Genomic DNA, 25,400 nt, shown 5'->3' on the forward strand with positions numbered 1-25,400 from the left:
TTGCGATTCAGTAAAGCCTTTCCGAATCGCAAAATGGGCTTAACAATTTCTTGTGAATTGCAAATAGGAGGCAGTATGAGAAGGCTGAACCCTCCTGTTAGCGCAATGCAATGACATGTATCAATTGTTTGCGACCCCAATTGTGGTTGAAAACCTTTGACAAGTTCCATACTCCTCAAAGAAGGTGGCATCCGATTTGCAAAGGGAAAGTGGTTCCTGCTGGCAGCTTCTCCTTCAGAAATCATGTCAGAAGGCCTTAGGGGGAGCAGACAGTGCCCAGGTGACTACTGGCTGCTCGCCTGGATGTCTTCCCAAAGTGACATATTATATACTTCAGCACTGGATTCTTTAAGAAACACAGCCTGCTTTGAGAAAAAGTTTGCCATTTGGTAATGCAAATACAGTGACAGTGGATTTCTGTTTCTTATTAATATTCCTTAGGCAGGTCATTCGGGTACACCCTGTGGCTGGAGATTTGCCAACGCAACACATAAGTATAAACATTGTATCGCAAAATCTGAGTCGTGTGCAATTCGCAACCACTATTTGCGGCCTGTCTCTTGTACATCAAGACCTATGGTAGCATTTGAACTAAATAGTTTACACTATTTCTATTAAAAATATACATTTATTTAGCCCCTATATGCAAGTAGATTTCCGAAAAGAAGAGTTCCAAGTGTATTCCCCAAATTAATGTTATCCATTTTTTTTTTACAAAATGCACTTAAATTCAAATTAGAGTTAAACTACTTAAACGTGTAACAATGTGTTTAATTGAAATGGGCTATGTTCTGTTTTGAAAAGTATATTTTAATTCAATTTGATTTAGTTAAGCAAATTTCATATAATTTAATTATTGTAATTGAAAAAAAAAAAATTCTTAGTTAGTACCCCCATTGTAAATCAATAACATGCAATATATTTAATGTATTATTGTCATGGCTTACCTATAAGATTTGGCTTAGAGTTACCATTAGTGTTACGGATAAAATGTAAAATGTTTGAACATTTAATGAAATTCAATTTAATACATTCCATTTATTTGTATTTGATATATTCATATGTTAAGGTTTAGGTCAAGCTGAACATTAGGGATAGGTTTAGTTTATGTTACCACAGCAATCTCCCCGGCTTGGTAAAAAGGGGTATACTTTTGTCATGAGTGCCCGTTGCTTGTGAAAGTGGTATGCTGGCTTTTATTTTTGTCCTGGCATCACACTTATCCAGCCTAAGCATGGGGAACTAGACCTATCCCTGGTAATGCAAGGTCGAGAACCTGTTTTATAACCTGGAGGGGTGCACTATTGGTGTCGTTATACTGGGCACGGAGATACTGTCCCTGCCTTGGGACATCACATAAAGCAGCGGTGGTAGAATGCCGTGTCTTGTGAATCGTTGTGTCTAGACCTTTTTCTCTATATCAGAGAGAGGGGGCTGCCTATTAACTCCATTTCTGCAACTTTCTGTGGTTGTGTGAATCCCAAAGCCGTGTGCGGGCATTCCATGTGTGTGTCAGGTGCTTGTGTGTGAAATGAGTAAGCATGTTAAGTATAGAAATAAGAAAATGCTTTGTGGTATGTATGCTATGAGTCGGACTACTAGATCCAGTTGGATCAATTCTTCACGCCCCTGGATTAGCATGGCACAAGATGGAGAATGAGGATAGTTTCCCCAGACAGCGGAAGCGTATAGCCTGAATTCCTGTGGCTGGATGGGGGAGACTCAGACACTGAAGTGAAAGAGGAAAAAGGCTACCCTAGAAATGTAATGAGGCCCTGGTTTAGTTTTTCCTCAGCATTGGCATTTGGTAGATGGTAGGGGTGAGGACTAGGACTGTTGTTCCTCTTGGTCAATGTGAAGATGTTTCTAGACAGGGCCTGCCATTGTCTCTGTCCTTGATTAATTCTTTAGGAAGGCTGGCGACAGCTCGGTGCAAGGATCTCACACTTCAATGTGCCCTTGTTTTGGAAATTCCTGGTTAAAGACAGGCTTATTACTAACTGCTGTGAGAGCTATCACCTTGTGCAAAGGCTAAATCGCAGGTGCGGTCAAAACGACATTCGAAGTCTGGTTCTAAACCTTAGGCAGAGGGTTCACATACCATGTCTAGACAGTGTGTATAAAGTGGGACCCAAACCACCCCACTTTGTTCCAGTTCTAAATTCTTCATAATCCAGGAAGGGAGTCCTCTGCAGAATATTCAAAGGATTGGTGTGTGACCAGTGCTGAGGTATGCAGGACAGCCATACACAAAGAGGTTTGGGGGACAGCATAAAAGTCTGCACAGTTTGTTGAAGAAGCTTAAGGTCTGCCTAACATTTAGAAGCCTATCTGCTGCTAGCTTACAGATGAAAAGGAGAATCTCCAGTACTGTGGGAGAAGAGCATGCCCAAGTGTAGGAGCCAGAACGACTCAGTATTGAGGGATTTCCCGGACGACCATAATGGTGCTCACAGTGAACCTCATACTGAAGCGAAGGCAGGAAGTCATGCTGTATTGTCCATTGACCCTGTGATGTCTGAACTCAGGTGCTGATGCTGACAACACCTCAGAGAATCCTTAGGTGGAACTGCTGTTGCTGCTGAAGCAGAGGTTAATGCCAGCCCAGATGCTTCAGCTGCCATAAGAAACACCACCCTCCCACGATTTCAACCCATAAGATGCATCACATGATTAAAAATACTTAGGATCTCAGCTAGAATGTTTTGATCTTTGGAGCCCCCTTGTATACAATAAAAACTAATACGGTTTCATCCTTACAGAGGACAGCTATAGAGACAAAACATCAGACAGATGTAGAACAGCGACAGCAGTGTGCCAGGAAGACTATGATTTTACACAGTGATTCAATCTCAATGTGGCTGTACACCTATATAACATATTTCAAGAGTAACATTTTGCATAAAACTCAAGCACACAAACAACAGCTCCTTACTTAGTAACTCCTGGAGAAACACTTCTGATGGACATGCAATGGTGAGAATACCAGTATATCAAACGGTTTTCGGTAGGATAACGTTTTTGAAAGCAGTGATTCAATCCTCCCATTTATCATCAGACAGCATCAAAATACTGTGACACGTGTCTTGCGGAGTGTAATAACGTTCACTCGAAGCCAAACAATTTTACCTGTGAGTAAGATTAAATCTCTGAATCAAACGACTTCCGTCTGCCAGCCTTATTTGAATTTTTGTTGTTGGTTCGAACTCATCAACCACAATCCCAGTGTTATAATATACTTTTCTCTCTTCTTCTGGTGAGGAAGGCGTACTAACGATTTCAGGAGTAAGACTAAAATAAAAATGATATAAAACAATGCAACATTAGCACAAGGAAGAGTTGGATTCTCAAAAGTATTTGCGGAAGTTGTTCAAATATAGGTTAAGGAATGCATTTTAAAAATATTACAGTACTGATTGACAACACATTGAATTTCTTTTGGGCTTTAAACTTCTTTTGGATTTTTCTCAATATGTCTATTAAAATTAATGTTTTCCAATAGTTACAAGTAGCATGCTATGTGGGTGGCTAATTGCTTATATTTATAGACATGCTCCTCTGCAAACATTTTTGGGAGACACATTAACAATTAATGGAACACCAAGCTAAGTGTTTTTCACTGCTATGTAGATACAAATATATAGTATCAGTAGCGCTTTCCAAATCCTACCTATTTACGACTAACATATGCATTTATGATATATTTACAAGGCAACTGGGAAAATCCTTATATTACAGCAATTAAAATAGACAGCTGGTAATTCAAAGTCTTTGTTATTTTTTAGGTCTCGCCTACACAACGCGCTGCGCTGCATAGGAGAGACCTAATGCCATCGGCACAGCTTTTTCAGCAAAGAAGTGCACGCGTTGCATTGCTTGCAATGCAAATGCGTGCCCGTCTAGAGATTTCCTTGCGGGAACGTGCGGCTCCATCTGGTGGCACCATATGGTCGCACGCTCCCGCAAGGACATCGCGCATGTCCCCTCCCCTGCTGCTGAGGCACGCGCTTGTTCTCCACTGCGGTCGGAGCTATGCGCGAGCACGCGCGCACCACTCAGCTCACTCCTGTGCCCCTTTACATCTCACGTGTGCACGTTGGTGGCTTTCAGCACGCGCGCACAACTCAACTCGCGCCTGCGCCTCTTTACATCTCTTGTGTGCACGTTGGTGGCTTTCCCGAGCACGCGCGCACCACTCAAATCGCGCCTTCACCCCTGCGCCTCTTTACATCTCTCGTGTGGACGTTGGTGGCTTTCCTTGAGTCGGCTGCAGGAGTATCTCTCTTGTCTCCAGGAGATACCATTCCCGAAACCCTTGCATGCCCTATACCATTCCTGAAGCCCCTGCATGCACTATTGCGACTGTTTGCTCTTCCCCTCGCTCCAGTAGACGACCCCCACCCCCCTGGCACATGCTGAGCCTGCTCGGCCACAGTGTGCGCTGCGCCTGATGCACACTAATGGAATGATTTACCCGGCCCGCTCACAGCGGAGGTGTGGTGTATGGCGGCCCTGAGTGAGTGATCAGTAAATATGTAGTGTGCTGACATCCCCGGCCCCTCGGCAGATCACTAGCGCCCCAGCCGGCAGCCCCTTTGTCCGGGGAGCATTTGGGATGCTTTAAGGACACTATGGGGCCACTTCTTGCACACGATCCATCTTCCAGTGGCACCGGCAGGGCCATGCCGGGCACACTTGTGTTTACACAGCCTCGGCCTGCTGATATCCGAACACCGTAGTAATGAGCGCACGCAAGAGAGCACAGACCCTGTCTCATTTCCACATGCTCTGACAGGACTCTCTTCCTACAGTCTCCATAACTTGTAGCTCCACTCCTTCCTCTCTCCCTCTTCCGCACCCATACACCAGTCTCTCTAGGTGCCCTCTTCATGTCTCTTTCCTCCCCTCACCCCACCTCACTCTCTCTACTGCCCTTTCCACCTCAATCTCCCTCACACACTCTTTCTCTTCTTGTCTTTTCTCTTTATGCATCTCCCTCTTTCCTTCTCTTTCCTTGTCACCCCTTCTATCTTCTCACTTTCCCTGCCTCTGCTTCTCTCCCACAGTTGATCGAACTATCTATAACGTATCTGACATAGCCTTCTCTCTGCTTGCCTCAGGGTCTCCCATTCTCCCATAACGTTCTCCGTCTCAATGTGTTTGTCAAATCTTGTAATCCTGTCTCAATATTCTACTTCTCAATATGTTCTCCGAGTCAATAACCCCTCCCAATGGCACTCTTAGGGCTCCTCTTAATATCCACTATCACAACGTGATCCGCTGTCTCCCCTCTTCAGTTCTCCCCAGCGCCTCCTCTGAATATCTCTTTCTCTGCGCCCTAAGCCGGGTCGCACACTGCTGGCCATATTTCGAACTTGCTGCCCAGCACATTTTGCTGATGTTCTTCCAAGGCTTTCTAAAACAAGCATTGGCATAGCCAATAGGTCTCCACTTTGGGACCTCATAAGTATTTAGTTATGCAGCAGGTCCCAAAGGCGAGACCTATTGGCTATGCCAATGCTTCTTTTGTATTGCTAAAGAGGCCTATCACAAACTACATTTTGTATTATGTTTAGAAACGCTACAATAGTACTACAAACGTTGTACACATGTTATTCACAAACTTAAGTGTGGAGTTTCTGCCTCGACTCTACTTTTTGTGTGCGGAGATGACTGCCTGGACTGCAGAGTCTTGGCATACATAGTATAGGTTTTAGTAGTAAATGCAGGAGCAACAGAGGTGGGTCGCTGCAAAATAGAAAACTCCCTACTAGAGAGTAAGCCCATTGCTGGTTCTGGGAGTCTGTCATTACGAACTCCATAGTACCATAATGGCTTTACTGAAAACTGAGAAGTTTGGTATCAAACTTCTCAGCACATTAAACCAACACTAATGCCGGTGTGGGATTTAGTGAAAAATGCACACAGAGGGCATCTTAGAGATGCCCCCTAAAAAATTACTTAACACTAGTGTCCAGGCTGAGTGGCTGCTCCCCAGCTGCCACCACCAGACATGTTTCTGGACCCATGGGTCGAGAGCCTGCTGCTTTCAGGGGCCGGAAACAATGCACATCCTAGGACGAGGTGCCATGCCTCCTCCCCCAGGATGGGCAGGGTGCACGAAGGGGAAGCTTTAATGGCTTGCCGCCTTTGTGAGATTCCCCAGGCCTTTTGCTGCTTCCAGCAACTGGTCACCACCGGTTCTGACCCCCACTTTGGGTGGGAGAACTGTCGGGAAACTCAAGTCAGGAAGGGAAGTGTGCCCACCTCTGCCAACCCCACCCCTGAGGTGGGGAGGAGAGGTGAAGCACAACTCTCAGTCACTGCCATCTTGCAGATGGGGGGACCCAGCCAACCAGAGTGAGGCATATGCCGCCCTCCCATTTGAGGGTGCCATAATAGGGGGTGTACCACCCCACGGAAGGGATCCATTGGTCCCAACCTTTACTTACCTGTAACGCCCCTAAATTTAGTATTTTGGCGCACTCCTGAACCTTGCCTCCTCAGACAAGAAACTACAAGAAGAAAAGAAGAAGAAGGACTGAACAGCCGCGTCGATGCTAAGAAGAGGAGGACGCCCACTGATCTGGCCCCAGCCCACTGACCTGTCGACCACCTCGAACATGCAAAAGCAAAATTCCAGTGTGTCTTGCAACCAACAACCTTAAAGAACGCTGAGGACTTGCCCCACCTTCCAAGGAAAAGACTTTGTCTCCCATGAACACCGGATTTGTTCACCCACAAACTCAAGCTACGGCAAAATCCACGAGTCTGCACCACTCTGTACCCGTCGCCCACGGCCCGAGTTCAAGTGGCCCAACACTACGAGGTCTCCCAAGTGATCCAGGCCCGAGATCCAGTGATGCCTTAAACCTCCGGCCTGCAGCCTCAATCCAGAATGTCCCCGCAACCGCGACCAGGAGCTGGTAAGAATATACAATACTAAAACAAACCCCTGTACCCAACGCCCCACGGCCTTGAGTGGCCAACCAACAGTGTCTGACCAACCCCCAGCATCCCAACTTACCTCTCCAAGTGGTGGTCGCACCCAGAAGACCTTCGTCCCGAGCATGCAGTATGTTTGCAAACTGGAGAATCCAAATTAAAAGTAACAGGGCACCCGACGACAAACCTGCACCTGGCCACCCTAGTGCCACTGAGGGTGTACTTTTGGAGCTAACTTGAACCAACATTTGCCTTGAGCTTAAGTCCAGGAGCTTTGTTCCACAACCCTGTGGCCTGCTCATAAGCAGCCACCAACTGGAGCCTCCCCCTGTTCCCCATTGGATAACATAGGGCCTCAGCACTCTGCATCCAGTCGCCCTAGTGCCGCTGAGGGTGTAAAAAGAGTGCATCCTTGACCCTGGGGGACCCCTGAGTCTAACCCCAGAAATCCAACTCCCACAACAAAGTATACTTACCTGGTAACCGATAACATTATTTCCTCCCGTAGGCTGTTTTTCTATGAAAAAGTTTCTAATTGTAAAGTTGAAAAATCTATAAAAGTCTCTAAAACTGTAACCAAATAACCACAACGCTTTTACTTACCTCTTAATAAAAGAAATGTCCCAGTGCAGTATCCAGGTATACTACACTGTGTAAGAAAAGTAATCTGTAAAGTAATCTACTTGACATCCTATTGAAAAGTCAATACAAAGTATATGTACAATATTTCAAAGCATTGTATTACCAGTAATTATACTGTAATCAAACCAAAGTATATATACAATTGCAATTCAAACTGTATTATTACTGCAATGTATATATCACTGTGTCAGGCATGCTTGGTTGTAGAAAATAAAATAACGCAAAGAATATGTTTATAAAAACAAAACTGGTCTGAGTTCAGTCTTTAAGCCTGTGACAATCATTTGCTGATTGAGTGTGTACAACAAATGCTTCGCACTACCCTCTGATACAGCCTTACTTCTTGCCTACACTACCACAAATAGAGAGTAAGGTGCTATGTACTTTTACCTCTGCCTACCATTGGGGTTCCACTGGACTCTGTGCACACTATACCTCACTTTGGTATAGTATATACAGAACCAGGTTCCTGCGTAATGGTCGTCCAAAAAATACAATAAAAACAACTGTCATACTTGATTGGCATGTGGGAAAACCAGGATAAACAAGTATTGGCAAAGCCAAAAGGTCCGGCACTGGTCGCAAGCCTCTTGGCTTTGGCAATTCTGGTTTATTTTCTGTTTTTGTAAAACCTTTTAGTTAGGTAAACTGGTGGGCCATTATCAATCTAAAACAAAATGGCTGAAGTTAAAAATGTTTTTGGGTCTGCAAAAAAGCCCACATTATTATAGTAGTCCCTGGCCCCAAAGAGAACTACTGTGTATGCGGAAGTACTCCTCATGAAAAGACAGAATGTCAAAACTCACAGTGAAGTCAGCCAGTGGCTGGGAGGGGGCGGACTCATTGCCCCACAATGCATGCTGGAGTGGGTGGAATAAAATGTTAATGACAACAGCAGACTAGTGGATAAATACTATCTGAAAAGCCCTATAACTCTGTTACACACATAATTTTAGTAACATTAAAAGGTCTTGGATAACACCTGACCTAAAAAAGGCAACTGATCTGCCGTTGGCAGCCAATCTCTTTGCTAATGCATTATTTTGTAATGTTTTACAAGTATAAAGGCACACCTGCAAAAACAGATAAGTAGTATGTTACTTACGTTGTAAGTATCTAGTCGTAGCATTTAGCGCTGCAGATTCAAATGCTATTCACAATCATGCCATCTAGTGTTGGGCTCAGATTTTACAACTTGTTTTTCTCAAAGAAGTCTTCATTGCTGACGTGATGATCATCCTCTCTGAGAGATCGCGCATGTCCTAAGGCTCCACTGTTAGTCTGTTTATTTTTCCCCTGCCATGTTGGTGAGTGAGGATGGAGTCATCAAAGATAGTTATTGGTGTTGAACATTCGTGCAACATGATCTTATGTATATGTAATGATTTATATGTGTAAACTTGACACCATCTTATACCTACCGGGGAGGTGGCAATGTGCATGTGAATCTGCAGCACTACACACTATGAATAGATGCTTACAGGGTAAGTAACATACTCCATTTGTAGCATTTTATTGGCTGCAGATACATATGCTATGCATAGGCTGTAAAGCAGTACTCCTCTTGCGGTGGCTCTAGGCTTTATAGTGAGCAGATGCTGAAAATAATGTTTGTAGACTGTTTGTCCTACAAGAGTCTGTTGTCCGGCATAAACATCCACACAATAGGGTTTTGTGAAAGTGTGTGGATTTGACCAAGTAGTCACTTTACAAATGTCTGTTAATTTGATGTTTCCTAAGAAAGCCTTTGAGGCACCTTTCTTTCTTGTAGAGTGGGCTCTTGGAATGGTTGGTAATGATCTTTAGGCATTTTTATAACAAATCTGGATACATTTTACAATCCATCTTGCAATTCCTGCTTTAGAACTGGGATTACCTTACCTTGGATTTGAGAATGCTGTTGTGTCTTTATAAAAGATGTATGGCCTGATTACAGATTTGGCAGTGCAGGAGCAGGCTTCCACGCCACTGCTGCACTCCTACACTGCCAAACCCACCCACCTGATTACGAGTAATTTTGTTGTCTGGTGGGCGGGTGGCGTGGCTGGCCCGCGCAGTGCAGTTTAAAGGAGCATAGTGAACCTTATAACTGTACTGCCGCAGGACTGCCAATGGACGCTCCTACATGGCATGGACTGAGCAGTCCATGCAGTGCAAGAACAGGGGTGCATTCACACAGGGGGTCACAACATGTGTCCCTCTGTATGCACCTCCATGCACAGGGTGTACAGGTGGTCCTGATGGGCTCTCTTTGCTTGCCCATCGCCAGCCTTTTTATGGTGGTCTCACCTTCATGAAAAGGCTGGCGGTGGGGAAACTCATAATATGCATGGTGGAGCAGCAGTGGGACTACCATACATATTGCCTTCCCAGACCGCTGCACAATCGCCAGGGATTGCGGATCCCCGGCTTTAGCGATGGTTCCAAAGAGCTCCAACCAGCATACTCGTAATGAGACAGTCGGACCACTGATATGGTGGTCGTCGACCGCCACCGCACAGCCACCATGGGTTTGGCAGTCCGATGGACAGCCAAACTCGTAATCAGACCTTTTGTTCTTTATATATGATACATTCGTGCTCTTTTAACATCAAGTGTATGAAGAGCGCTCCCTGCTAGTCTCTGGCTTAAAAAAGAAGACTGGTAAATTAAGTGATTGGTTTAGGTGGAAGGGAGAGATGACCTTTGGGAGGAAATTGGATTTGTACAAATAAACAGTATCCTGGAAAACTTGAAAATAAGGCTCCTCTATTGTTAGAGCATGAATTTCACTAACTCTTCTCAGGGAAGTTATAGATGTTTGAAAACTTGGATCCAACTGCTGCCGATGACTAGGCAAAGTTGGTTTCAACAAGTAGAAGCGGATACAAGCCCATTAGGCATCCATAAGCCACATAGGTGTTGAATATGCACAGAGCTCTGGCGCAATCTGTCTGAACTCGATGGTGGAAACATCAATCTAACACAGGAACCATTCGACATGCGCATTCTCTCGAAGAGGAGGAGACTCGATGTCATATCAGCATTTAAAAGACTTTTACGAGAAAAACAAGTTGTAAAGTCCGAGCCCAACACTACATAGCAGCAGTGTGAATACCATGTGTATCTGCAGGCAAAACATGCTACGATAAGAGGGTTTTGTAGATAGGAAGGCAGTTAGATGGTTTGGCCACGATAGATAGATAGACAGATAGATAGATAGATAGATAGATAGATAGATAGATAGATAGATAGATAGATAGATAGATAGATAGATACATAGATAGATAGATAATGACAGCCAGGTAGACAGATAGACAGGTTCATAGACAGGATGTTCATAGACAGGTAGATAGGCAGGATGACAGAGACAGATCGACAGATATACAGACAGATGAACAGACAGATAGATCGATAGATAGATTGATATACAGAACAGACAGATAATAACACAAAAAAAGGTCATGAGGTAGACAGACAGATAGGGCTGCAAAGATAGATAGATAGATAGATAGATAGATAGATAGAGATAGATAGATAGATAGATAGATTAGATTAGATAGGACAAGAAAATGGAGTAAACAGCGGAGCTAAAATTAGTAATGGAAATGATAAATGTCAGTATAAGCACGACATACATGAGCACTGAAAGCAATCTAGAAATCCATGTAAACCTGACACAAGACTATGTTGGTTTACAAATATATCTCTAATACTCAATTAAAATACATACCAGGATAACATACAGGAGTGAATATGGAAATGCTCTTTATTGCACACATACTAAAAAATTAATTACAAATTTAGGAAGAACAGTCTCAAATGGACATATTGTGGTATGCTGTAAAAAGGCAACAGTCAGATAATAACACGACCACTCAAAAAGGAATTAATTCACAAAACCATCAGCAGGAGACAGGAACTGTGTAATGTACATGATTTGTCTAGTGTTTAGTATTTCCTTTATGTCTATTCATAAATGTTATGGCTGCATTCCACAGCGCGCACTTCAGAAGAGTGTTTCTCTTCAAAAGTGCATCGCTCGTGGATATTGTTTACTCATGTTTTCCAACTGCTGAATTAACCATTAAGCAGTTGGACTTCAGATGTTTCAGACGTGCTCCTGTTATTTGCTGTTAACGACTGATGAATAAACGTATCTTTGGATATTTAACCCAGCGCTTCAATATCGTTTATTCATTCATCTTTTAATGAAGATTAACACCTCCTTTACATTTGGCGACGAGGGTGGGATGAGTTCACTGATGCAGTTTTGAGACTTAATAATTTTTTTTTAGAGCAACCCATTGTTATGTTAGAACGGTTCAACTTTATGAAAAGGAAATAGGAACAACATGAATCTGTCGAGGAATTTATATCTGCACTCAGAAACTTAGCCGCGGACTGTAACTTTGGTTCATATTTAGATACTGTACTCAGAGATCAGTTTGTTTACAAGTGCTATCATAAGAAAATCCAAGAGAGAATTCTGAGTTGTCGTGATCCGTCCCTGTCAGAAGTAATAGACATGGCCAAAAATGTTGAGAGGTCCATCATTTCTTCTAGATGTATTTCTGAAGGAAACATTCTGTCTTTACAAAGTGACATACAGGTCAATGCAGTTTATTCCAAAAACAAAGTTATGAAACCTTTTCAGAAAAAGTCAAGTTCATTCTGTTTCAGATGTGGATCTAAGATGCACCTTAGTAATAGCCCGATTTGTCCTGCATTGGGCAAAAGGTGCACATTTTGCAACAGGATTGGACATTTCCACACTGTTTGTAGGAACAGAAAGACGGTTCAAGTTAGCACTATGTCCACTTTCGATACTGATGGCGAGGTTTCTGCTCTTGAATCATCCTTAGATAATGTCAATGTTAATACTGTTGAAATTAACTCTTTTGATGCATGTACCGATGTTTTAAACGAGAATAAGATACTTTCTATTGACTTAGTTGAAACTTCAACTGGCAATAGTCGTGTAAAGGATCCGACTTGTCAGGTTTTAGTTGATCATATTAATTTTGACATGATGGCTGATTCTGGTACTCCGGTGACCATAATTTCTCATGTTTTGTTTAATACTCACTGGTCTTCAGATGCATATCTACTACCATTGGATATTATTCCTAAAGCATATGGGGGTAAAGATATTGATATGTTGGGTTATTTTTTAACGAATATTTCATGTTTAGGTAGATATACAAAGACAAATGTTTATGTAGCCATTGATGGTAAGTGTATAGTTGGTTGGCAGGACCTTGCTAAAAGGGGTCTTAAATTAGTTCCTGGGTCGGATTCTCCTGTCCAGATTATTGATTCCTCTATCTCTTTTGTGGATAATGTCAAAGATACTGTAATTCATGACATAGTTTCTGAGTTTACAGAAGTTTTTAATGATTCTGTTGGGAGAATCAAACATTTTTAATTAGACTTAAGCCTCATGTTATTCCTGTTGTTCACAAGCTAAGGAACATTCCACTTAGTGTTAGGGATGATTTAAAAAAGATTTTAGATAAGATGGTGTCTGAGGGCATTATTGTGTCTACAGATTCTTCTTATTTTCCCTTGGGTACCTCGTGATGATAATTGTCAACTTTCTTCACAGGATTTGTACACCTTCAATGATACATCTTCTTCATGTTTTGAACATGAACTTGATATTAGTTCTCATGTTGTGCCTAGTACACCCACCATTCCTTCTACCATCTTAACTAGAGAACACAGGACTTGTTCTTTTCCTTCCTTCTAGATTCAAGGATTACTACTTATCTTAACTTATTCTTGTTTTTGTTGATTTTACTTTCATTTTTAATATAATAAGGGAGAAGATGTAATGTACATGGTTTGTCTAGTGTTTAGTATTTCCTTTATGTCTATTCATAAATGTTATGGCTGCATTCCACAGCACGCACTTCTGGAGTGTTTCTCTTCAAAAGTGCATCGCTCGTGGATATTGTTTCCTCATGTTTTCCCACTGCTGAATTAACCAGCAGTTGAACTTCGGATGTTTCAGACGTGCTCCTGTTATTTGCTGTTAACGACTGATGAATAAACTAACTCAGCGCTTCAACATCATTTATTCATTCATCTTTTAATGAAGATTAACACCTCCTTTCCAAACTGATAACGCTGGAATATTCACTGTGATCACATTGGAGAGCTGATAGAAAATGTTCTGTTAGATCATTAGACTCTAAACACAAAGGCAACACTAAAGAAATAAAGTAAAAATGCAAACAGTGGCACTGAAGAGAACGAGCTTGCATGCAGATGTGCTCCTTGTAAAAGAGCAAAGTGCTTTCACTGAAAGTCAATTTATCCAGTGGCTGAAGTGAGCTGACCCACTGCCCTGTGGTGTAGTGGGTGGAAGTAAAGTGTTAATGACAGACCAACAGACCAATGGATGAAGACAGCTGGCTGAAAGCCCTTTTAAATAAGTATAATATAAATATATATTTTTGTTAAACAATCAAAAGGTCTTGGCTAACACCAGACCTAAAAAGGGACAATGAAGGGTTTCCAGGTGGTAAAATTGAAGAGAAAATAGGTAAGCCTTTTGGATGCACATATCCTTTTCTGGTTGCCATTTATATTTCTTTGCATTCATCCTCCCTATTTCCTGATTTTGTGATCCTATTTCCTGATTTTGTGATGATAGGGACGCTGCAATTTAGGGGATTCCTCCTAGTAAAACAGTATAGGACTATTCTTTCAAAATATCTGCATGCAGTACAGAAATGCCCCTCACAACTGAAGGGCAACTCCAAGGTATTGCAGTAAAACTGGTGGAAAGTGGGTGGGATGAGAGTGGTCCCAAATATTTTTATTGCAGGACACAACATTTTTATGAAGAAGTGATGGGTTACCAGGGGATCAAACAGAGAGCTGTGGGGTCGGTTAGAAACGTTAACCAGCTCGGACTCAAATGTGGTTATTTTCTTTGAAGCTAGCACTTATTTTATTTGAATCACTGGTTCATAAGGTTTTCGAAAGCAAGAGCCAGTCCCCAGAAAGCACCAGAGGTCTATACAAAAAGTGCAGGTTCATCTAGTATATCGTGATGTCCACCCATTAAACAACAGGCTGTTCAAATGACTGCTACATAAATAACGCCACATTGCAAAGATTTAGGCACTGATTGCTCATATAAACATTTAGAAAAGTGGAATACTATGCACACTTTTTTTTACAGAAACTGTTGCTGTTCGTGTCCCTGTTTTTCAGGAACTTTTGTCCCTTTCCCAGCTTTACAGGAACTGTTGTCCCTCTCGGCAGGGGCAGATAGTTGTTGCATCTGGGAACAAGGATCTTGGAGCTGTTCTGGGCTACGATGTAATGAGCAGGGTTGGAACGTGGGGTATTGTTTGTGTAAAGATTGTTAGTTGGACACTGCCTTGATCACGGGCTCGTTGATGCTTAGGGCCAGATGTAGGAAGCGTAATTCCGGTCGGTAATGGCCGAAATTACCGAATTTCGGCCGTTACCGACCGGAATTAGGCTTTTCATATGTAGGTGACTTCATTACAGATTCGGTAATTTACCGAATTGGTATTTAAGAATTCGGTAAATTACTGATTCTTAAAAATACCGAATCGGTAAATTACCGAATCTGAAATGTAGGGAGCACTCAAATGAGTGCTTTTCCCATCTTAGGATTCGTTATTTACCACCAACTAGAAGTTGGTGGTAAATAATGAAAACCTTAGAAAAAGCATTTTTTTTGCTTTTCCAACAGTGCCATGTTGCAGACATACATGCCCTTAGGGCATGTATGTCAGCAACTTGTGCACCCATACACATTTGAGGGGTGCAACAGGGTGTCAAAGTGACACCCTGCCACCCTTCAATGTTTCCCCCATTTACCGAATCGGTATTTACCGATTCGGTAATTGACATTCATTCCTATGGGCCACCAGGCCCATAGGAATGAAAGGCAATTACCGAATCGATAAATACCGATACGGTAATTACCGAAACTTACCGATTCGGTAATTATTTAAGAAAAATTACCTACATCCCATTTGCCTGTTCTTAAATACCAAATCAGTATGAGTCGGTATTTAAGAATCGGTAATCTGGGATTACCTACATTGGGCCCTTAGTATCTAAATAAAGCCTCCCTATTCTCATGAATATCTGTGTGCCTATTCATGTGGATGAAGGACTTTTCAGTAGCGAAGATCAATAGGATATAGCGAATTCACCGGGACCGGCCCGATCCAGGATTTGTCTTACCAATTTACACCACTTGGATCCATGTTGGCAACTTGGCACTGTACTGACCAGAGCCAACTAAAGGAAGTTCGTGGGCGTCTAGGAGTACAGTTGGGATGTGTACTGTGGGCAGAGCACAGACTACAGCACAAGTGCTACTCTGGAGATTCTGAGTCATAGGTAGAGAAGTGCTTTGAGACTGCCATAACTCCGCTCAGCGCTGTATTGGACAGAGTAAAGCGTAGACTAGCCAAGCCTGCACCGTTAACAGCACTGACAAGGAGTAACCTCGGTGGTAGGTGCATATGTACAAGTATTTGATAAGAAGTACCTGACAGCTGACACAGAGATGGCCCGACGAAGGTGTTGATGCGGGCCTCAGTGTGAAGGAGGTGAGGCTGATGAGCGACTGTGTACATTCCAGCTGTATCTGGTTCTGATGTGCGGCTGTGGCAGATCACAAAGACTACGTGTGGCAGATAGATTCCCAGATAGCTGTGTGCAAACGGCAGCACGCTTGGCAGATGCGGAGATAGCTGTGTGCGAATGGCGGTAGGAAAAAGAAGCTTACTGGGAGCCTGACACTTTAGTGTGAATCAGAGCAACGTGACAAGTTAGAAATTGAAAATTATTTTGCCTCTTTTAGTCCTTTCTTTAGCCCATCTACTACCGAATTGTCCTGCTGGGGCTTGGTTGACAACCTGCGTCTTCTATCAAATTAGTCTTTTCCATCAATGGTCCCTCTTGTTCCGGAGAGGTGATGGGGGGCAAGTCCTCCTCCTAGCTCTCGAGGGTGCTATCAAGGCCATAAGAGTTAGTAGTATTCTCCTTCCTAGCTAATCGTGCAGCTTCTTTTGCCTGGGCTAGACGTTTTTTGGCTTTAAGACGGGCTGCATTTACATGCTTCAGAGGTTTACCCATTTCTTTACCTCTTTTGAATTCCCCCCCTTAGCTCTAGTATGTCTTTAGTGTGTCTTTTTAAAAAAAATTTTTTTTTTACTTTTGTGACTTTTTACTTACCCCCCCTACAACCTCTAATGACCCTCTTAATTCCCGATGTCACCCCTTGACTCTTCCGTACCTTGAATTATGTACTTTCTCCAGAAGGCTATGTAGTATTCCAGAGGTTCTTCCTGCTGATATCTCTTTTAGTTTTCTTGGAGCTTCATACAGTATCAGCACTCCAGCGTGGACAGGCCTCCATTCAGCTGCTCTCAGCCGCCGGCTGCAGCTGAGCCGAGCCGCAAGCATAGAGCTGCAAAGGATCCACAAGCAGCAAAGCAGTGGGGCAGTGGAAGATCCCAGTCACAGTTCGGGAAACAGGCGCCCGTGTCCGCCTCACCTTCTCGCCTGATTAGCGGAGACCGCCGTCCGTCCCTTCAACGGCGTCCTGCTCACGATATCGCTGCACCTCCTCTACACGAGCGCCAGAGCAAAAGCGCTCAGGAAAGAGGAACTAGCAACTCAGGCGTCTTGTCTTGCCCCTCGATTTTCCTGGACTGGCTTTCTCTCGTGACGAGCGCAGAGGACCTCACACCGCAAAATTCGCCAGCCAGCCAGGTACGAGCCGCTGGGGGTGGAGCAGCGGGTCACCTGTGGGTACATGGAGGCGTGGTTCTTCGTAGCCATCCTCCAACTTTATTTAGAGAATTTGTCTGGGGAAAGAAAGTATCAAGGGTCAAATTAACTGTGGTGAAACTACCTATCGCTCAAGGGGGATTAGCTTTGCCTCATTTAAGAACTTATTATGAGGCTGCCTTTTTAGATTTAGTGTCTGGCTTGATAGGACCTAAATGTACCAGAGATAGCTTCTTTATAGATAAAATGACACAAGAAATTGGTTCTCAAACTCAAGTGCTTTTCAAAACTTCCAAACTCCCTAAAAGAACAAGATACAAGACTATTCTTTTAGATTTCAGTCCTTTTTTTAAAAAGATGGGCTCCTCGGGTCTGCAATATTTAAAATTGAAAGAATGTACTAGTCTCAGCCTCCAGTTTAGATTGTCATATTAATAACTGGGAAGGTTGTGGACTACTTCAGCTAAGACATTTTATTATTCAAAATAGGGTGATTTCCTGGCAAGAGGTAATGGTAAGGACGGAGAGCCCTAGGAAACCTGCCTTTTTTGAATATCTATAAGTTTTTCACTTTTTAAAAAATATTAGTGGCATTTTTGATGCTCCAAACCAACCTGTGGTAGCTCTCTATGGGGCCAAAGTGAGTGGTGTAGGGAACTGGTACTTATTATTACATCAACAGGGTATCCAAGATAGAGAGTCATTTGGCTAATACAGCTCGCAAGACACAATGTACCTTTTCCCTCAATGATTGGGAGGCTTTATGCCTCCTAGGAAGCAAATCCCTGCGCGCAGCGAATTTGAAAAGAATGGCCTTCTTATCACGTTGGTTTTCCTATTTAACTTCTGCAGCCCTAAAAAAAGATTTCTGGAAGTTGAAAATAAGTGCTTTCGTGGTCAGGCGGATGGGGAAGGTGGGTGGCACCATGTTTGTTTTGCATGTCCACGGTTGAGGCCCTTCTGGGAGGCAATTTTTGCAGATATTGAGTTAGCAATTGGGAAGAGAGTTTTGCTCGAGGCCGAGGCTGCTCTGCTCGGACTATGCAGAGATAGAACAATGTTAACAGAAGCCGAGACAGTTTTTCTATTTATTTCTTGTACTGTAGCCCGTTCTTTAATTCTTCAGAATTGGAAATCTAGTGAAGTTCCCTCTCATTTGAAATGGTTTAATACAATGAAAATTTTGTAGAAGCTTACGCTAGACGGGTGGGAGCCACTAGGAAATTTGAAAAAAATGGGAGGTTTTTTAGTGATTTAGAAAAGTTAAAAGAGGGACATTAACACGCGATAGCAATGTTGCAGCTGTAACTGTTATTTGTCATAAAAAGCACTAGCACTTTCTTTGTTACTGCACTTTACAAGCATTAGCACTTTCCTTGTTGCTGCACTTTATTAGATGGTTTGCACATTGTTATTTCTGCTTGATGATGTTATTAGCTGCTACAGCCGTATATTTTTGCTAAAATTTTATCATGAAATAAGAAGCTATCGCATTTTTTTGTATAAATGGTTTTTAATAACGATCTTAAGTATATTATGTATTTCATGAACTTATTGCTCTGCTCAATAAAAAAAAAATCAGAAATTGAAGAAGACTACATGTTTACAGAGTCAAGGAAAGAGGTGTACATCCTGTGGGAGCCATATCAGTTTGGGTTATGACCGAGATTGAATAGTTCAGGTAAATACGGAAAGAGGTCAATTTCTTCAAAGAAAATCCTGACCCCACAACGAGGACTACAGTGACGACTTTATGTTTTGTTAATTTGATTACATTGAAGGCTGCATCACTGCAGTGTGTTTGCATTTTTCCTTCTTCTTTTCCCTTATTCTCTTTTGTTAAACTTGTTGTAACCTGTGTACATTTTTAGGTCTCACCTAGCGATTTGCGCTGTCGCCTTCGCGAGATCTATTGTTGTCGACTTGGGTTTGAAAGGGGGACAGGTGATGTGCACTTTCCCACACAGCCGATGTGCACGTTCTCTGCATCTCTCTGAGCTTTGCCCCGGACAGCCGATGTGCACGCTCACGGCGTCTCTCTGAGCTATGGCCTGGACAGGCCATGTGCACGCTCGCACGCTTACGGTGTGTCAAGCTCCATCACTCTGCTGGTGCGAGGTCAAGGAGCCGTGGGGTGAATATGGTGGAACAGTAGGCTCGGGCCACGGCGAGGGAATTAGGGAGTCCGGGAGGCACCCCCTCTCCCCCCGTAGCTGCTGAGTTCGGCGATGTGACTGACTCTGGGTGTGGCCAGTGTACGGGTCGCTGGTGGGGTGGCTCCCGGACTCCCTAATTCTGTGCGTTCCTGGGGAGGGAGTGGGTGGCCTAAGGAGTGCAGTTCGCAGCACTTACTTCATTGCGCTGCTGCTGCTCCGTCTCCTATCTGCACGTCACTGCTCCCAGGCTGCACCACTGCCTGAATCCGGGCCGCAGGACACGTGGGGAGAGATCCGGGAGATCCCCAGGGTGCCCCGGTCAGCTCCGGCAGGGGCCTAGATTCCTCATTTATATGGGCCACCGAGCCCCCCGCAACACAGTCACTCGTCCGCTCCAGAGGACGACACAGCCCGTGTTGGGGATAGGCCTTGTGCCAGTGTGCCTCCTCACTATTCCTCCGGACGCTCCGCTTGGGACTACGGGATGGTCGCCTCTGGCTTCGGAGCCTTGCTCTCCTCCCCCATGGATTTTGCTAAATGGGGGATGCTTTCGTTTGTGCGGTAGGCGAGGCACGCCCGCTCACGACACCATCATGGCCACACCCCCTGAGGTTTCAAAATCACAAAATTTGTGGCTCCCTGCAAGTTATGTTGCAGTTCTCCCCATCCAGTTCTCCCTTTTCCAGTTCTCCCTGTTCCAGTTCTCCATGTTCCAGTGCTTCCATGTACATGCCTTACAATGGTGTGATGAGGCATGAAGCACACCTCTTAAATAATTCCAGTAGATAGCTTTTGGGTCCAGATGTTTTTGCTCTGAGGAGTGATTGGATGGCTGCTGATCATTCGGCCACAGTGAACGGTTGTTCAAGAATTTGTCTGTGTCATTGAGATTTGGTAAGATCAAGTCTTCTACGATCGGGTGTGATCAATTGTGTGCTTCTCCACATATAGGTGGGGATAGTAGGCTTCAAATTCCTCTGCTATCTATTGGTGATCACTGATAGTGTGTTGCATGAATTGTCTGATGCTGAGGAGTAGGTGCAGGGCTTCTTCCTTGTTGGCTTACCAGTGCAGCACTTATCTGGCTTTATCTCCAACTTCATAAGTTATATGGTACTTTGCAGCAGCTTCCATTAACTGGTGGCGATGCGTCATCCTCATCTTTTCTATTTTGTGTCTAGTTTGGTCATCTGCCGTTACCTCTAACTTCCCTTTAGCCTCCGCCATGTCGCGTTATAGCTCTACTACTTCGCTATGTATTTTGTGCTCAGCTACTGTCTGTTAGGATATTGCCTGCCCTCCCAGGACTGTTTTCAGCTCCTACCAGAGAGTGACTGAACTCTTAACTGAGTCCTTGTTAATGTCTAGCTATTCCCCGATGAAGTGTTGTCAAGTCAGCGAAGGAAGCGTCTCACAGCCACCAGGTGATTAGCCTCCAGAGACCGAATTGCTCTTGGCCTGGTTGTTTTTTAAGCGTTATTGTATCTTGGTCAGAAAGGGTTCTCTAAAGTATGCACACCGAGGCCAGTGCAAGGGTGCCGCGGAGGGCAAGAATATATGTACTTCTTGTTGATGGCAAAATCCACTAACCGAGAATATTTTATCACTAATTTGACAGAAAAACAGTATTGAGTTGCTTGTTTTTATTGAAAACTGTCAGAGCAGTAAAGTTTACATCCATAAGAAAAGCACAAAAAGGCTCAAAATATTAGCGTTTTTCTCAGAGGATGGGAGTGCTCAAAAAGCACAATTGTTGCATTGAGCTTCAAAAATCTTTTCACTGTTCCTGTGTCTTTGTACGTGAAAATGCATAGGTTCTCACTTTAGATGCTTAGGCAAAATATTGTCTAAAATCCATGGGTAAAAAATGCACATCTTTAAAGGTTAGAATTTATTTTTTATTCGCATTGAGCTGTAACTAATGAGTGCAATCAGTCAGACGTCTTACAAAAGCGACTTTTTGCTGTTCTAACTAATTTAACCGACTGACTCTTCCCTCTGACATTCCTACAAATAGTTTGCGCCTGTGTCGGAATTTTACAAAGCATCCTCAGTCCAGCAGTCGGTAATGTGCTCTGAAGAAGCTGGCACTAATTTATTGAATGGTTGCAGGCAGACTTTCTGACTGGCTCGCTCCCTCACTCCCTCCCTCGCATTTGTTTTCCAGGACTGGTCTCCTCTGACCTGATCTTCTGAGAGCAGCGAACACTCTTGCTCAGTTTTCTCATTCCCCACCGAGGCGTGTGCCCATCCCAGAGGAGTGTAAATTGATGTATTCATTAGGACACTATATTCTTGAATCAGCAGCCTGCTGGTTGGTAAGTCATAAGTGGCTTAACAGGCTCAAATCAAATAGCTACAATTGCAAAGCAGAACATTACTGGCAAAAGTCTTGTGAAAGAAGCAAAAAAACAAACAAACAAAAAAAGCATTTTGAATGCAATAGATCTCGCATTTACGTAAGTTTAAGCTATTGTCAATGCATGTAAGTGACAATGCCTTTTATTTACGTTTTGGTTTTTAAAACATAAATAAAAGTCATTGTCATTTACAATGCTAATAGCTTAAACTCTCGCAAATGCGAGACCTATTGCATTGCAAATGCTTGTTAGTATTAGATCTTGTGATGCTAGAAGGGGTGGGTATTGGAATTGGTGATTGAATTTGTTGTTGGTTCTAATAGTAAAGTGCAGGAAGACAGAATGGCCATGTTGCAGTCTAAACTTAACTGTATATGTAGCTTGCACACCTTCTATTTTCAAGTAATACTTTATGTATCTTCACTGAGTGGTGCCGGCCTACTACCTGACTGACCCCTGTCAGGTTTCTAATATAACTGAGATTTACAGACACCACTGTGCCTAATGTAGGACTGCACTGTTCACACTAGCTCTAGTGCACTATGTTTATTCAATACCTCTTGACACATGTAACCAAAACTTACTGAAACTATTTTTTAAACAAATCAACCAAACCAGTAATGCATTCTCTTACTAATAAATTTTCTAGACAACAATTCAGTCTTGTTAGTCAAGTTCATTGCTTTTATGTAGTTTCATAAATATGCCATACTTTTTTAACCAATACTGCAATTCAATATCATTGCAAATATATACACATATATAACATCAGTTCAACAAGAAAATATGATTGGTTTCATCTGTGTACTTTCATGGTTTCCCAATGCATTTCGATGCGGTTGCATCTTCGTCAGGGGAATTAACTGTGTAGGACAAATAACAGCGATCATATATACAAAACTATCATTTCATTTGGCAACAATCAATTAAATTATATCATAGGCAATCTTCCAAAGGTAACTTGAATGTGCCCGCACTCCCTGCCCTCCCAAGCACTCTTGTGTACTTCATACTGTGGTTGTCCCTATACATGCTATCAGAATCAAACAAGTGCAATCAACATACGTGTCAACTGAGTGAAAACGTGACTTAAAACATCAGGGGATTCAATTACAAATAAAAGTGAGAATAAAAACGTACCCTCTGTACAACAACTCCTAGTTGTGTCCTTATTTTCAGATGGAATATCTAACCTGCAAGTCAAGTATGATACTCGTGTAAATGAACCAACCGCACAACAAGCTGCCAAATCCAAGTTATATGGATCGTTACTTTACTTACTGCTCTCTAGGTAATCGAGTAGAACCCTCCGTTAGCACTGCTCTCGCCTCCTACAAAAACGGTAAAAATCAAGTTACCCTGTTAATTAAACTCACTAACTACTGGCGCTCCGCTAGTATTATCACCCTCCAACGTGCAAGAGTTACCGTAATTGTTACACTCGTGCCGTCCTCATCTCCTCGACTCTCCTTCAAACACACAAACGCCGTACTGCAAGACGCCATGTCGGGCAATATATAAACCCGTCATCATTAGTTGACCGTGGTCTCCGCCCCTTGTTTTACATTACCTCGTTGGTACAATCAGCAATAAATAAGAGCAACTCAAGTGTGGACACAATCCCACAGATCTTAAAGAAATATATTTGTATCAACATACCCTTCGCTCTGCAACAACCACACCGCTGCTGTCCGTGTTAACTAGTTGCAAACTACATTTCCATCTCGTCCATGAAAATAGAAAGAGGACTCACGGTTTACCGATGCTGAGCCTCCCGAGTCTAACATAGGTGAACCACTACTCCCCACTTCGCCTAAATGCTTACTGAAAGTTAGGAGAACTCTACAGATGCACGATAAATAATAAACACAAATGAAAAAGTAAAAATAATAACAGTGGAAATAAAAATAGAAAAGATAAAAGTAGAAATAATGAAAGTGATGCCAATAATAATTGGATCAGTCCACACTTTGTTGTTAACACTTGTCCCAATTCTAATCCTGTATTCACACCTTATTATGTTACCACAGTTATTCAAGCAATTACAAATAACATGAAAATTCAATTTTCTCATTTAGCCCACCCGGTTTCACGGTATTTAAGTGTCTCATCCAGAATGTCTCTCTCTGCGCTATTCTTATGTTGGGGTCCACATGGGGTTCGACCAACACCTGCTCTAGTACAGTGAATTTTAATTGCGGAATAGTATGTTTCCTTTCTCTCCAATGTTGCGCCAGACTAGATTTTTCTTGCCCTAATCTAATGTTAGACTTATGTTCTGTGATTCGTATCTTAATTTTCCTTGTTGTACGTCCAACATAGACTAGACCACAAGGGCACTTGATGGCATATATCACAGAACTAGTATTGCAGTCTGAAGTATGTCTGAGTTTTATCAGTTTACCTGTATGCGGATGTGCAAAAGTCTCTCCAGTCTGTACATTTCCACAATGGCTACAATTAAAACATTTACGCATTCCTTTTGTTCTCTCGTGCGAAGCCTGCACGTTTTGACGTTTCAATAGTTCTTTCAGATTTTTTGACCTCGACAGTGCGAAAATTGGTTTATCGAAAAAAACCATCTTAAAGTCTTCTTCTTGCTCAATCATCTCCCACCTCTTTAATATACTTTTCTTGATCTTCGATGTTAATGTTGATTGCTTCAGCACACACACCTCACGTTTCGATGAGCTTTTTTGCACCTTCTGCAATAGATCTTGTCTGCTTTTTAATATTACTTTCTGTTTTGCCTCTTTGAGTACCTTTTCCGGGTACCCTCTCTTGCTGTATTGTTCCGCCATTTCATCTATGTCCTGCATTGCCTTAGATTCATCACTGCTAATTCTTTTAATTCTGGTGAACTGCGAAAATGGCAGATGATTTTTCAGACTTGTTGAGTGAAAACTGGAATAGTGCAACGCATTATTCCTATCAGTTGTCTTCTTGAAAACTGTGGTTGTGATTTTGTCACCTTCCTTAGTTAAAGTGATATCCAAGAAATTGACTGTATGTTGATCAATGTTGTTGGTGAATTTTATCATAGGATGACATTCATTCAAAATCTCAATTGCTCCTTCCAGTTGTTCCTTAGTGCCTTGCCAAATAATCAAGATGTCATCTATATAACGGATAAATAATCTCAGGTGCTCCTTCCACTCCGGTTTTTCAAGGATGTATGACTGTTCGAATTTGGCCATAAAAATATTGGCGTATGCGGGCGCCCCCGTAAATCCCATGGATGTCGAGTAGACCACCAGCACCGGCAACAGGAACCACACCTAGTAGTGGTAATGGAGCATCCACCAGTGGGTCAAGTAAGGAGTCTTTTTTAGAATCGGGTCGAAGGACCGATCACCCCCCCCAAGAAGCAAGCCGAACAAGAAGAAGACTTTAAGATGGTTTTTTTCGATAAACCAATTTTCGCACTGTCGAGGTCAAAAAATCTGAAAGAACTATTGAAACGTCAAAACGTGCAGGCTTCGCACGAGAGAACAAAAGGAATGCGTAAATGTTTTAATTGTAG

At 42.8% G+C, this 25,400-nt stretch overlaps 1 protein-coding gene across 1 annotated transcript in view; it reads right to left on the bottom strand.

Moving 5' to 3' along the window:
- Positions 1–25,400, bottom strand: part of UBXN2B (UBX domain protein 2B) — a 331,727-nt gene that overhangs the window by 79,236 nt on the left and 227,091 nt on the right. The window contains exon 8 of the mRNA XM_078687273.1: positions 3,130–3,291. Coding sequence (XP_078543399.1) covers positions 3,130–3,291 — 162 coding nt within the window. The remainder of the gene's footprint in view (positions 1–3,129; positions 3,292–25,400) is intronic.

This window comes from Lissotriton helveticus, chromosome 4_1 (assembly GCF_964261635.1).
Source record: "Lissotriton helveticus chromosome 4_1, aLisHel1.1, whole genome shotgun sequence".
Classification (NCBI taxonomy): domain Eukaryota; kingdom Metazoa; phylum Chordata; class Amphibia; order Caudata; family Salamandridae; genus Lissotriton; species Lissotriton helveticus.